Here is a 15089-nt window from a genome sequence, read left to right on the forward strand (position 1 = left end):
TCTATGTTGTTTATAATCCTCCATGAGTGTTGTTCTCGTAATTTGCTGAAGATACCGTCTAGTTACTTGTAGTCCTTCTATCATCATGAATCAATATATGGCTCTTTTCCCATCATTCTCCTTATTTGAATGTAAAAAAAGAAGTACCCTATATTGTTATGATGAATAACTTTGTATTTTGACTTGTAATTTCCATTGACTTGTTATTTCTATATCTTTCTAAAGTGCAGTTTTAAAAGGCCTGATAATGATAGCAAATTTCATGGGACCAGGAAATTTCTTTGTGTTAAGCAGTGTGCTAATGAAAAGAACAAAAAAAAAGATTAGGCGTACTTTCTCACTTGTTATTTGTACAAATTAGTAAGTCATAGCTGCACATTATAAAGATAATCTGGTTCTCTACACTCAAACAAAAATTTTTAGTTTTAGTAAGAGTTTCACGGCACTTGCAACACAATAAGGTCATATAAGTGCCGAAGATTAGAGGTGTTACGAGTGAGTAACAAGCACAAAAAAGAAGATGGAGAGATAAAGACGATAGATGTTTGATTGGAAAGAAGAAGCAAACCACACCAGAGCATCCACCAACCATTCACAAAATTAGAAATGACTCAGACAGGGCAAAGTGACTTTGTGTACTTCACAAGTGTATTGCTTTGACTCACATATTCAACAAGCATAAAGAAAAAAAAATTTAAAACATTTGCTCAACCTTTCATAAGAAAATGTTTTCTAAAAAACAAATAAAATCATATAGGCTATTACTTGTATTAGCTAGTAAGTCAAGGTGTGTGACAAATTGTCACGAATTGGTCGTTTCTCTCACTCACAAGTCTTACAAATATTATAAGCAAAGTCGCTACTTTTTCAATAACATTTTGCGGAAGTCGTCGTTACTCATTGCGGACGCAGACCCGGAACTGGCTGAGCTCGATGCGGAAGATTTCTGTTCTGTCTTTTGACTTGCGACTTTAGCGGAGGAACCTGGCTGTGGTTGTTGTCTGAGCGCCCGCGGTACCAGCGACACTTGAGTGCGAGCCTTTCCACGACTGCAAAAGAGAGGGAATAGAAAATAAAGAGTTCAAATGTGACACACTGCAAATTATGTTTACTCTCTCACTCACATAGCTCTAAATAGTGAAATGGTATAGGCTGAATGCCCCTATCAACACTAATAAGTTATAAGAGGCAGGACCTCCGAGTTTAACATTAATCTCTAGAAAGACCAAGCCAAATAGGAAATTTGTGTAAAGAGCCTTTTCCCAAGGACACCATGTTGGACTGAGCTGAGGATCGAAACACTGAACCGTAAATCTCATGATTACAGGTCGGGTAGCCTAATTACTTGACTACCGACACCACCAAATGCTCTGAACTCTGAAATGAAAAGAATAATGGAATGCAATGTAGAGTGGAGGGTGATAGTTTTGAAATGCTGCTCATAAAAAAATTTGAAACAAAACGCAAAGCATGCGTTACATTCTGTTTAATTGGATGGGTGAGGAATACTACATTATGTCTGAGCAGGTTTGTTGTCTTTGTTACCAAGCAACAAAGGTTAACAGAAGCAGCATTCCCTTTTCGGAGCATGGTGGGTCAAGATAGGCCTGTAGTCTATAGTCTTCTTCAGATCTCTAGCCTGTAGCAGATATTGATTATCATGACACCCCACTCCTTCCTGTTGTCTCTCTTCTGTACTACACTGCTCTTCTTTCCTTTTATCTTTTCACACAGCTGTAGTTTCACTTGTCCATTCAATCTTTTTATGTGGCCCAAAAATTTTGTCTCTTTTTGACTGTTCTGATTATAGATCTTTCACAATCTGCCATTTTAAGCACTTCTCTATTTGTTTTCCCCTCTCCATAGGATTCTGAACATTCTCCTATCTGTCCCCGGAGAATTATGCAAATTTAGATGGCCAAATTATGCAAAAATTATGCAAGTTACCGTAATGCCATTCACGACATGTTGTGCACTTTTTCAGCAAGAATTTTCCTGTGTTATGTACAGACAAATTGAAAACAGAACATATCAGTATCAGTAAATTTTTGTGTATTTGGAAAGAAAACAATACACATCTGTCAGAAAAAAACAACCAAAAAATATAATCTCTGTAACCTTCAGCTGTAGATCTATAGAGGAAAGAAAAATGTCAACAAAAAAAAGTAGACATTTGGACCTCTGATGCTGGCACATCACTAAAACCAGGGACACCTGTCAAATGTGAAACATCAACAGACATGAGAACAACTTTTGATGGACTGAAAAATTGAACAAGCTCAAGGAACAAAACCCCTAACCCTTAACCAGGATCTTCTAACAAGGGAAATAACCAGCTTATCATTTATATGAGACTTATTACGGCGATTACTTCCCTTTAGTCTCATGGCGAGGTGTTGAATAATTGTTTTGTGAAGGGGGGGGGTGTGAAAAAAACGTGGTGAATCCAAAATTAGGCAAATATTGCAGAATTACACGAAAAAATGCGGTCGCACAATTACATTATCCGACTGGGAGAGTCCTATATTATGTGCACTCTTTTTTAACTCACTGAGCACCACGCCCCAATTTGCCTCCTACGCCCCAGGGCATTTCCCAAACTTTTTGAAAATTCATAAAAAATTGAAATATATGAAATTTTCTTGCTATTTAATAAGATATGGGTTCAACAGACACAATAAACAGATTTTATGAAGAATGAACGCCCAAAAAATGTATAGGACAGAAAGTTGGGACAAATTTGCCTCGGAATAAAAATTTGGAAAAAAAAGGATGTGATGTGTGACAAAGCAGAAATCTAATAAACTTACACAAAATAGTTGTGGCAGTGTGTGTTTGTGTGTAGGAGAATGAAGCATGAGTGTGTACAGTGAAGTAGCATAAAAATGTAAGTGATAATTTTGAAAAAGAAAAAAATCATAGATCTAGATCTTCCTTGGTGACAGGGTTTTAATTGTCAGTGCTGCTAGTGCTAGGACTAGATCTGTCAGGCCTGGGTACATTATATATCTTCTCCACTTTGAGGGCTGATTTGAACTAGAGCTTAGTACTGAGGCTAGATTTAGATCATTCATCATCCCCAGCTGGACCAGGCTGCGTACTCGCTGATGAGTCAGATTCACGATCGAGAGACGATGTTGGTCTAGACCTAGATCTAGGTCTAATGTCATTTTCTCAGTCATCTTCATCACTGCTAGGCGAATTCATATTTTGATTTATGAAGTTATCTATTTGATACTTCAGTCACTTAAATCTTCACCAAAATTATCGAGTTTCAATAAACTTCGACACAACTCGCCGTGCCATGCTTCGCCTAAGAGAAACAACAACAAACTGCACGGAAGTTTCTTACTTTCAGTTGTTCAGTCCGTTGGACAAATAACTCGTTTATTCGCACTAAAAGTGGTGAATATACACAAACCACAAAGAACTAGCTCGTCGATATCCTGTTTAAACCACTGGGGCTATTTGCAAGCATTTTTAAACTGCTGGGTTTACTTTATAGTCAATTATAGTTGAACCCGCGTACGCTCCGGTCGCAGTCCGCGACGCAAATTTTACCGAACCGCGTATGCTGCGGAAGCGGTGCTCGGTGAGTTAATCAACTACCTTCGTCAGGTCACCTGAGTGTTCATTGCTTCAAAAACATATGACTCTCCTCCAACCATCAAATGATAAACACTCCCCCCACCCCCACCCTCAAATGAAAACCACTCTTACAAGTCTGTCTCCTTCTTCCCTCCTCCGAGCGATGGGGTCCTCGCTGTGAATGGGTCCATCCTCGTTGAGAGCGGGGTTTTGCGCTCGGGCGGGTTGCTAATGGCGACGGAGATGGTGTGTTCTCCAACCTGCAAACCATCAGCCTTGAGCACAGCCTGGGTGGCACAGCTCTGGAATACACAATACAGGAACACTGGTTACAGGATATCTTTCTTGTCCAGATGCTGGCACATTGGTTTGGTGTCTCATGCACTCACGCGCATACACACATGCACACACACACATAAGGAATGGGCGGCGTTGGCATAAGCACTACGGGCCTGGAATGTAGGCAGAGATGCAGACTGGTCACTGTCATACCCCCCTCCTCCTTCCCTGAGTACTGAACAATGATAGGCCAGTTTAGCCATAGAATCGTAGAACTACGTTTTGAATAGCTCGCTGGTCGTCTGTGGAACCAAATATTGCAAATATATCATGACGCGGAAGAATCAGGCGCTCGTCAGTTTATGGTATCTGGAGTTATTGGTTATATCTTAAAGATTGCTAATTTGACCACCTTTTGATGAAGAAAATGCAAAACTTATCTTGAAAAATCTAGATATTTGCGAAGGAAGGAGGTTGGGGTCGCCTGGTCACAGAGGTAAAATTAGCAAAAAAATGGCCGCCAAGGTTTGATGATTTCCAAAGCTTGAGAGTCCTTGGAAACTGAACATTTACATTTGTTGTGCCTTTAATCAATATTTTTCAGTAAAACTACTAAAACCCAGACAGAAATATATTTTAAAATGGACATAAAAGGTGTTAAGCCCAAAAACAAAAATTAGAAATTTTTTTGGTCAAACTTAAGGAAAAATGTCTACATCTTCGATTTCACTATTTTGATGAGCGCCTGAATTCACCACAATGCCTCACATGCTAGACCCAATATGACAAAACAATTTGTTGCTCACATTGCCACAACATAATGAACACTCAGATTCAACGAAATTGAAGGGCAGGCCTGAAAACTTCGTTATCTCCGAGTTTCACTTTATACAGACATGAGACAGGATAAGAGAGGTTGGGGGGAGAAGGATGGGTCGAGAAAAAGTAGAATCCAAGCATTCAAGCTGTGGGTGATTACCCAGGAAACAAAGGGCAACACCTTGTCAATTAATAAATAAGTTCCTCACATGCCAGAACAATCTAATGATATTCTATAAAACTACAATAAACTTTCAAGGGTATTGCTAATGCCCAAAGGTTTAAAAGTTTATAAGTAAAAGGAATGACAACGCTTAGAAGTACCACATTCCTAAACTTCCCATTATCTCATGTGACAACTCAAGGTGGGCAAGCACCACGAGTCCATGGAAGCAAGCTCAGAGCGTTTTGTTTTAGTATAAGTAAGAGATTTAAGACACTTGCAACACAATGAGGTCACACAAGTGCAGAAGATTAGTAGGTACCGCAAACTGGCCTTGTGCCCCCCGTGGCCGGAGACCTAAACTCATATTTTTACCCTCCTAAAACACTGTGTGATCATGTATACAAACAGACACTTGATATATATATAGAAGAAAGAGGAGCTTTTCCTCTATTTAGTGGTATTATTTATTTGAATCAACGATTCTTTTGAAAGCAAAATCTTGTGTGATAAAAGACAACACTATCGAGGTTTTCACTGCAGCGACCGCGCGTTTCGTGATTTGATTTTTAGATTTAGAGCGATCTCGGTTGAACAGAAACGGGGAGCATATGGTATAAAATACTGCAACCTGATTCGTCGATATTTCAAAATGAGAAAACTCTCTTCCTGGTGATATATTTCTAAAGACTGTCCTTAAAGAATTAATAGAAGAGATTGGCGAGTGAAAACTTTCTACGTTGTTCTTTTGAAGCGGTGATCGGACTGACTACGGAAATATATCGGCAGAAAGCCCATTCATTCCTCTTCAAGAATAACACAGCCATTATACGCAAATAAATACTGGACGCTCCCCATCAGTTCGCAAGCAGAGCCACTATCGGCCCAGTTTCGCATAGATTCTTTCTCCTTCCCGTCGGCGCTGCTCAGGGCGCAGCCGAGAAGCCGGTGGTCGCGTGTGGTGATTTTGTTCTTTAACCTCCACGGGGTATTTCTCTAGCCATTTTGGTCAAAAAGCCATGTTTACGTCAATAAATTTCCATCTTCTGGTTAAGTGATACCCCTGAAAAAAAGTGGGCTTGTTCTCTATGTGCATGGGTGTTTGTTTTCAAGTTTTTGTGAATGTCCATTCAAATTTAAGAATGTTATGACATCTCAAAGTGGAGACATTTCGGAATTTAAAAAATATAGTGTTTTTCTGCAACTTCAGATGTTCATAACTTTGTAAAAAATGAAGCTATGTATAAATTTGGTATCAAAATGCTAAGAATAATAAATTCTAAAAGGTGGTGCAGTTAACTATGAAATCAGAGGACTTTGAAATTTCAGTCTGTGGTACCTAAGATTAGAGAGGTGTTACAAGCGAGTAACAAACTCAAAAAAGACAGAGGAGAGATCAGTACGAAAGAAGTTTGATAGGAAAGAAAGAGCAAACCACACCCGAGCACCCACCAATCACTGGACATCATTGAAACAACAAACTATTCACAGAAACTAGAGAGGGACTGGACAATTACAGCACAAAACTAACATTCCTCTGAAGGACAGTACACACCTCACAGAGCTAAAGACAAACAGCAGTTGGTGAGCAACAAGGTAAAAACATTCCATGCCCACAACACTAACCTCATTTTCATACTCCACGTAAGCAATGCCTTTTGGCCGTCCATTTCTGTATGTGACCATTCTGACATCTTTTAATTTGCCGTGCTGAAATGTAGACAAGAGGAAGACGTCAATGTAAAAAAAAAAACTTGCTTTAGTTCAAACATAATCAAAGAAAATGATTTGAAATTAAATAAATAAAGAAAATTGTGTTGCTGCTGAGACATTTAATTACAGTTGTCATTAAATTACAGCCACATTTTTCCATGAATAGATAGATTAAAACAGTAGAAACACAGAGCATTGGAGTACGTAGGCTTACTCTAAATATCTCCAATAAAACCTAAAACCTACCTCTTTGAAAATAGTTTCAATGGCCTCTTGTGTGATGGTGAACGGCAAACCTTTGATGAAGAGTTTGTTCTTCTCGAGCCTCGTGGCATACTGGGGAAGACATCAGCACACTCATACTCCTCACAGTAAACATGGAATGTGCAGTCGTTTTACAAGAAGAAACCAAAAACGGAGTCCATCTAAAAAAATTGATCAAAGTACTTTAAAAGTGACCGTCCATTTCAAAACTGGAAAAATATTAATATCAAGATGCAGAACCTCCAAACTTACTGAGTATATCCCATAGTTCCCAGCCTGTTTGGTGGAGAGCCTAATTTCAAGAACACCTCATTGGGGATTCGAACCAGGGCCAACCCAATATTAGCAATATTAGCAAGCATGATACCAATGGACCTGTGCATTCCTTTGAAGAGAACAATTCAACAAAAAATGTAAGCAATAATGGTTAAGTGACATTCTCATTTCTGAGCCACAGTGACCTTTACTTAGTTAGCTGACCATTTCAAATCAGCAACGTCACATTGTCCATGAGTCTTATCAAATTTTTTTCGGTTTATGGTTCAACAATACCAGACATCTTCCTATATTCAGCTGGTCGATAAAACGCCTCCGATTTGTTACAGTTTGACTAACTTACCTTGAACTGTGGACCAGATTTGACAGAGGATCTGTCCTCGCATCGAGACACGAACATTGGGCGGCCATCGATAAACTCTCTGTCCAAACGCAAAGCTTGAAGAACTGAATTCTGAACAAAGGTGTTTGAAAATTGTATAATTGTTAGATTGGACTTGAACAGTAAAGTGCAAGAAGGAAATCAAATTCCAGTGGAAACCTGATATAACAGGGATGGTGGGAGTAGAAAAATTTCCTGTTATATCCGATCCCTGTTAAATCAGAAATGCAAGGAATGTAAGCATTTGTGGACTAATCCAGCTGTACTTATTCATGAGTAGTTTCCCTTGCAACAGGTATCCACGAACAGAGGTTTTGGCACCAACTTTCTCCTTGCCTCCTTAAACCACATCAGAAAAGCTTGGTCCACAGTATCTGCATCGGGTAGTCTCATCTTCTTTCGATCCAGAGCAAACTTTCCACTGGAGATGCTGCCACTTTTTTCTCTCTATCCTTGATAATGGTGTGAATCGACCCTTGTGGAAAGTTGAACTGACGACAAATCTCTGCCAGTGGAGCTTGATTTTTGTCAACAGCCTGGATTATTTCGTATTTTTTGTCAATTGAAAGGCATTTTATGTTGCGCTTGACATCGTTGGTGACACATTACGCGTGCGTGTTGCTAGGTTTCTGGCTAGATCGAGGTCTGCAGCACACCGCAGCCCTCTCTCGCTTCACACGCTGCCTGTGCTTGCAGAGGCATGGCTTGCGTGGGCTTGCTCCATCACTGTGTTACTCTCTCTCTCTCTCTCTCTCTTCACATTGTTAACGAGTCTTTGTCCCTGCTATAACCGGTTGGGCTCCGATGAGGCCCTGTTATTGCCGATAACTTTTAATAGAAACAAAGAGTAGGAAAAAACGGGGATTTTAAAAATCCTTGTTATTACCGGATCCCTGTTATTGCCGGGCCTGTTATATATGGTTTCCATTGTATAATACAATAACAGCATCACATCACGATTTCATAAACATTAAAGAGGATTTTTTCAAAAAGACCAACAGAATGACTTGATTTGCTTTAAAAGAAGAGCATGGATGTTATTGTAGTCATCATATAACTACAACCATGTTATCAGGAAAAAAAGAGAAAGAAAAAAAAAAGAACAGAAATGCTCCAAGTGGCAGATGGTGGATTTTTTAAAAATGACCAAAAAAAAAAATGTACACTGGGAGATGACAGCAGCTTGGTAAACACTGAGCTGTTACAAATAAAAAGTGTCTGACAAAAGTATTTTCTGCAGCAAAAACTAGATCTATTGACCTAGTTGTGTACTAAAACTATAAAGTGATTACAAAACATCAAGAATAGACTACAATCGACAAGTCTGACATTAAAAAAGACTTAAATTACAAAGTCTTGTAAAGATTGTTCGATAAAACTTACACTGTCTGAAAATTCTACGTAACCAAAGCCCTTTGACTTCCCTTTATAGTTGCTCACAAGACGGATATCTGTGATCTCTCCACACTGGAAAGAAACAAAACAAATAATTAACAAACTTAGTTAAAGTAAAATCTTTCAATCAAACAAAGAATTCCAACAATGAGAGAACCCTTCGTTAACTCTTCTTAGTACGGTATACAGCAAGCAAGCCCTTTCGGCTGGGGTGTCGCATCGCTCTATTTTTTTACAATCATAAAAAAAATCTACCAAGCCCAGTAAATTCATCTTATCCGTATCAATCTGAACATTTATTGCATGAATCATTCATTTCTACCGTTTGGTGTTTAATTTAGTTTTAGGCAAAGTGATTAAATAGGAGGTACTGGTAAAGAGAAGTTTCTAGTTTTGAAACATCGGAGGACATAACTGTCTGCTTCAAAGGTGGAATAGCCTTCAGTATATCGGTACTTAGTAAACCTTTTTTAAAAAGGGATAAACTTATATAAAACTGGTAACATTCAGTTTTTTCAGGACAATCAAGAAGGTTAATAGCAGCACACATTAGATTAATCCGATTTTGTAATTCACAATTAAGTGGGTTTTAAATTCTGCAAAAGCTATTCCAAAGAAAGGGACCTCCGAATTGAATGTCCCTCTCCAATAGGACCAAGCTACATAAAAAGAACACCTTAAAAAACTCCTCAAACAACCCGAGTTCAAGAACAGCCTAAGAGCATTAGACTGTCCCCGCAGAAATTTGCAAAATGCACTGCATTCAGAATCCACACGAACAATTGTTGTTTACAATGAAACAGACGTACTGAAAAAAGACTGGCATTTTTGGGGTTATTTTGAAAATTCATAAATTCTTTTATTTAAAAAATATTAAAAAGCTATATCAGTCCCCGCGGTTATATGCAAAAAAAATTTCTGAAATTATGCAAACTGGGCCCAAAAATGTGAAATTATGCGATTCTGTTAATTTTAACAAAGAGTGATAAGGGAAAATAATCAGAAATTATGCAAAAAACTATCAAGTTTTGCTAAATTATATATATACATACATACATCATCTTTACAAATGAATAGTTTATCAAGAAGCATCACAATGGAACTGAAACTAAGGCTGGTGAACTGCTACATCATTCCAATCGTGCCGTACGCCGAAACTTGGACAATGTACCAAAATTTAGAAAACAAGAATGAAGCTCAGGAAATGTGTTTCTTTCGCAGATTAGGCAGAATCAGCTGGAAAGACGGTCACAAATGAAGCTGTGATGCAAAAACTTAAAAGTCATATGAGAAGTGCTACGGTACCAAAACTAAAATCAGTAAAACTAACATACTTCCGGCACACCATGCAACGGTGTACCAGTGTCAGCCGTAAAAAAAATAGTAGTTGCATAAATAGGATTAGAATCGAGATCTAGACTGTGAAAGAAGTTCAAACTAAAGGGGAACAAATCTGGCAGACTTGCAAAGGCCTGATGCAAAATTTGAGTTTAAAAAACGGCTCAAAAGAAGGAAAATGTTTCTGAAAAATACATTTTTGGTAAAATTTGTGGTAGTTTGCGAAAAGATACACGGCATTCGCGGCTGCGAATAACCGAGATGACAGATTTGAACAAAGATCATCTGCACTGTAGCCCAGCCTGATACCAACTGAAGGAACAGCACCCCCAAGGAATGACATGATGGAGAGAAAAATACTACTATTACTATTAATAATAATAAAGATCACTTCTATAGCACCTGCTCCCTTGTGGCTCTAGGAACTTCACAATAACATAGCATTTCAACAGCTTACGCAATGACACTTTTCAAACATACCGTCCCATTCACTTAACAACAATCATTTAACATACACATTATGCTTCCTTAATATAGGACCTACCAAATTCTGACAAAATTCTGACACACACACAAAAAGAAGTTCACTGTGGCTGCTGATCACACTTGTTGGAAAAAGAATCAAACTCGCTAAACATAAGAGAGAGGCAAACCTTGTGGAAGATTTCCTTCAGTCTGTCCACCTCCAGGCTGAAGTCCAGGTTGGAGATAAACACTGTGACGTTGTCCTTGGACGGGTCATGCTGGACTGTCTCCCCATGGTTCTCGCTGGCGTCCGACTTCTCCACTGCCTCTGTTAGATTGTAAGCGATTGTAAATGATAGTAAGTGATCGTAAATGCTTTAGCGCTCATGAAAGACCTTACGCAGTTGCGAGTGCTGTAAAACTCTTACTAAACTAAAATGCTTTACCCCTCGCCTATTGACAACATTTGGATGATTTCAGTCTCAGGGGTTGGCTGCTACAACAGTTGTGCTTGCACTATGTCAGCCATACCTGACTGGCTGTATTAACATTACTTTTCAAGACAACTGTAAGGAAAGGGACAAGTTTTCACAAACAGAATTTAGTAATTTCTACACCAATTTTCTCTTCCATTTAAACAATGCAGAAGTTGAAATAAACACTTTGTTGAAACATTTCATAGCCCATGTACCAAAATCAAGCTCGTATGTCTTGGTGGAGAAAAATATTAGTTGAAATTTTAGTCATACCTTATTGGATAATTATCCTAAAGGAAGACACATCGCTTGATGTTAGATTGTAAATTGTTCATATAGGTCTTTTGAAGACAAAGAATACAATGGATTTTTTAAAACGCTCACTTTTACCTCTGCTTCATTTGGGGAGTCTTCTGAACATTTTTCCACACCTCACTGTTTAGTTTTAGTTAAAGTTTAAGGCACTTGCAACACAAACAGATCAGAAAAGTGCCTAAACACCCTGCTTAGCTAGATTTCGGGGTAAGGTAAACATCAGGAACCAAAGCACTCAGTCTCAACGAGATAAGCAGATGAAATTTTCACGAGACAGGCACGAGCTGAAAAGAGAGAAGAAGTCAGTTGTTCAGAAGCAAAGACCATTGAGTAAACCGGTTTACCTGGCTTAGCTTTTTTGCTTGGTGGTTCCCCTCTCTTGTTGACAGACTCAGCAGCTTCGTTGAAATCTCCAGCAGCACCCTGCTCCAACTGCAAACACAATGTAGAAGAAGTGAGCATCATTTCACCCGTAAAAGATGTTTGAGTTAATTTGGAGGCAGTTATAGATTTATTTGCAATAAAGACCAAGGGATAAAGTAATCTTTCTAGTCTACCCATTAAAATGTCAAAGCTGAAAAAAAAAATTCTGCCACTTTCAGAAACAAAATATACTAAAGTCACTGGAAAGTGAACTCAATATTAAACAATGGCTTGTGCATTAACCATATATGAGTGTGACATTACACACTACCAGTTGCAGCAATTATCATCTCTTGATAGCAGAAAAACATTGTAAAGCTATAATTAAGAGAAGATAACAACATGAAGCAATGCTTTTCAGGCTGTTTATAATAGACAGGAACTATGACACATTTATCTTAACAAGAATCCAGGTGGTTAGTTTTTTTTGTAAAGTGTTTTACGGGGCTCGCAACTGCATAAGGTCATATGAGAGCGCGGGACACACCTAATATTTTCAGTAGGCAGGAAATTTTGAATTTTGCCTGGGTGGCGGCCGAAGCCTATTCTTATCGATTTTAGACCACCAAGGGATCTTTAACGTGTGCAACTTGCACACGGGCCCTCTGAGATTTTTCGCCCTTGTCCGAGAAGGCTAGGTGTTGATCTTTCCTACCAGAAGATCAGGGGTGTGGCTGAAAGACAGCAGTAAGAAGAAGCGAAGGAGTAGCAGTAGAAAGGCTGCAGAAAGAATCAGGAGCCCAGAGGAAGGGTCAAAGGAGGTGAGGGGGTGGGGGCAGAAAGAGGAGACGAAAGCAGACGACAGAACATTGCTAGACAGCAGGAAATGAGGAGAAAGGAGACAAATTTAGAGAAGAAATTGTTCGGTCACAACCCGGATTCGAACCCGGGACCTTTGAATGAGAGGCCAACACCTTAACCTCTAGGCCACGAGAGCCCCCAATCCAGGTGGGTATCACATCATGTAGACTCAGTTAAATAACAAACATTCAGCTTAAGCTTAGCCAACTCCCACCTCTCATATCTACCTCCTGAGACAAATAAAATTCGTAAAATAATATTCACTTTAAGAGTTTGTCAAGGGTCATTTTATTATTTCTTTTAAAAAGCACAATGACACAACTAAACAAATTAAAACAAATATAAAGGCAAGATTAATAGACAGGAACAAAATGGAGAGAAAAAATGTAGACCTTACAAGTGACACCCTCCACAGTGAAAGCGTAAAAGCCAAACAAATCCCACCCGTATATAAAAATAAAAACAACAAACTAACATGAACAAACTCAAATAAAGGAACACACTTCCTGATCACTACAAAGCTGGAATATTTATGTGTTGATAAGTCGAGAGATACAAAGACTGACTCCTACCTTTCTCTTGCCTGGTTTGTTACCAGCATTTTGGCTGCTCTGCTGAGTTGAGTTTGTGTCAGGCTGTTGTTGTTTCTTCTGAGCTTTTCTGTCAGTCCGCTCCTTTTTCTTGTGGTCCTGAATAACTGCATCTTTCTCTGCCGCCTGTATAGAAAGCAGGATTCGGATTATCATCATCATCTTGAAGAGCAGATTTAAAATAAACATATATGCAATCACAGATTTGTCGACCACCGCATGACAAAAAAATAAGTTTTCTTTAGAATCCTCCCTAAAAATCCCTCTATCATTACTCCACTGTCTTCACTCAAAATGACACACAGGGATTTTTTTTTTTTCAGTCAAAAAAAGAAATACATTTATAGGCAACAATTGTCGTCAAGATCACAGAGAGATAACATGAGATAGTAAAATGCTTGAAGGTTCTTCATAACAAATCATCACTGTGCTAGTAAAATGGCACATCTGATTTATGCTACTTTTGAGATAAGGGGGAAAAATTGTTTAACTAGACTATCTTGTGGCGTCGGTGGTCTAGTGGTTAGGCTCTCGGACTCGCAACCGTAAGGTCGTGGGTTCGAATCCGGTCAGGGACCCGACGTTGTGTCCTTGGGAAAGGCACTTTACACGAATTTTCCTCATTTCACCCAGGTGGGAATGGGTACCCGGCTATAGACAGCGAAAGATCTTGTCAGTTTGTTAGTGTTTGAGCGCTTAATCGGCTGCTTGCACTGTATGCTTCCCGGGAAGCTGAGAATGTTTCGGAGTGTTCAATGGTCTGCTGGGGTAATAATATAGTGTAAAGCGCATAGAGCCTGCTGTTGAGCGGGGATATGCGCTATACAAATGCTATCTATTATTATTATTATTATTATTATTATCTATCATCTAATAATGGTAAAACTTGTCATGCATGTTACTTTTGTGACTGCCAGTGCATTATTTTTGTTTTGATTTTACCAAAAGAGAGATATAGCACCACCAAACAAAATAAAAGGCTCGTAGCATTTTGACAGAACTCTGAGTTAAGCCATTTTGCTGGGCCAGAAATGAAATGTAGATGATGTCAAGACACTCTGAGACAAGAAAATCATTTTACAGTCCAGCACAGATAACTTGAACATGTAAATCTCAAAATCACAGAAAACTCATACGATTTGCCATTCCTCAACTGATACCTCTTTTATTTTTTGTTATTGGTTAACCCAATTCACCTTGTGTCGCCGCAGCAGTACACTTGTGTCCACCTGGCTTACCGTGAGCCGGGGGAAATCATCGGTCTGAACCCGACACACTAACCTTAGACACGCGTAGTGCCCAAACTAGTTAAGGTATCAAAATGAAATTTCGCCTAGATTTCACTTTAAATGTTCTTTTAATAATATTAGAGAGAAAGATGAAGGAAAGAGCCGAGAAAACAATATATTCTTCGTCCGATTGCAACTCATCAGCACTCGATTTACCCATAGCAACTTATAGTAAATCTATGGTCTAGATCTAGCTTTTCTTAGAAGTTTTCAAGGCCCTAAAATCAATCTGCTCGCCTTGGTTTTCTAGATTTACGTTTATTATCACTTTCTTTGCCGCTTATGTCTCAGACAAAACTAAAAACATGGCTCATGTATTTTAACAAACACAAAAAAAGCCGTGGCACTGTTGTTTTTCGTGACTGCTTTTTATTCTTCTCGTCCATGAAGATTTCAGTGCTTGCTTTCTTGCCATGATTTGAGGTGACAAAACAAAACAAAATAACTCGTACTTGGTGAGACACTGGATTAAAACAAGCTAACAAAAGTTTTTACAAGCTACAAGAGACCTAT

General features: G+C 38.8%; 1 protein-coding gene across 1 annotated transcript in view; it reads right to left on the reverse strand.

Moving 5' to 3' along the window:
• Positions 1 to 626: 626 nt before the first annotated feature.
• The window catches only part of LOC101863819 (squamous cell carcinoma antigen recognized by T-cells 3), a gene marked incomplete at its 5' end in the record, with an annotated part of 52196 nt that continues 37733 nt past the window's right edge, over positions 627 to 15089 (reverse strand). Inside the window, 9 exon segments of the mRNA XM_005099651.2 lie at positions 627 to 1049; positions 3721 to 3890; positions 6476 to 6559; positions 6809 to 6898; positions 7446 to 7556; positions 8868 to 8951; positions 10871 to 11010; positions 11818 to 11905; positions 13270 to 13413. Of these exon segments, the coding sequence (XP_005099708.1) occupies positions 860 to 1049; positions 3721 to 3890; positions 6476 to 6559; positions 6809 to 6898; positions 7446 to 7556; positions 8868 to 8951; positions 10871 to 11010; positions 11818 to 11905; positions 13270 to 13413 (1101 nt within the window). The 3' untranslated portion in view covers positions 627 to 859.

The sequence above is a fragment of the Aplysia californica genome, unplaced genomic scaffold (genome assembly GCF_000002075.1).
Source record: "Aplysia californica isolate F4 #8 unplaced genomic scaffold, AplCal3.0 scaffold00221, whole genome shotgun sequence".
NCBI lineage: Eukaryota > Metazoa > Mollusca > Gastropoda > Aplysiida > Aplysiidae > Aplysia > Aplysia californica.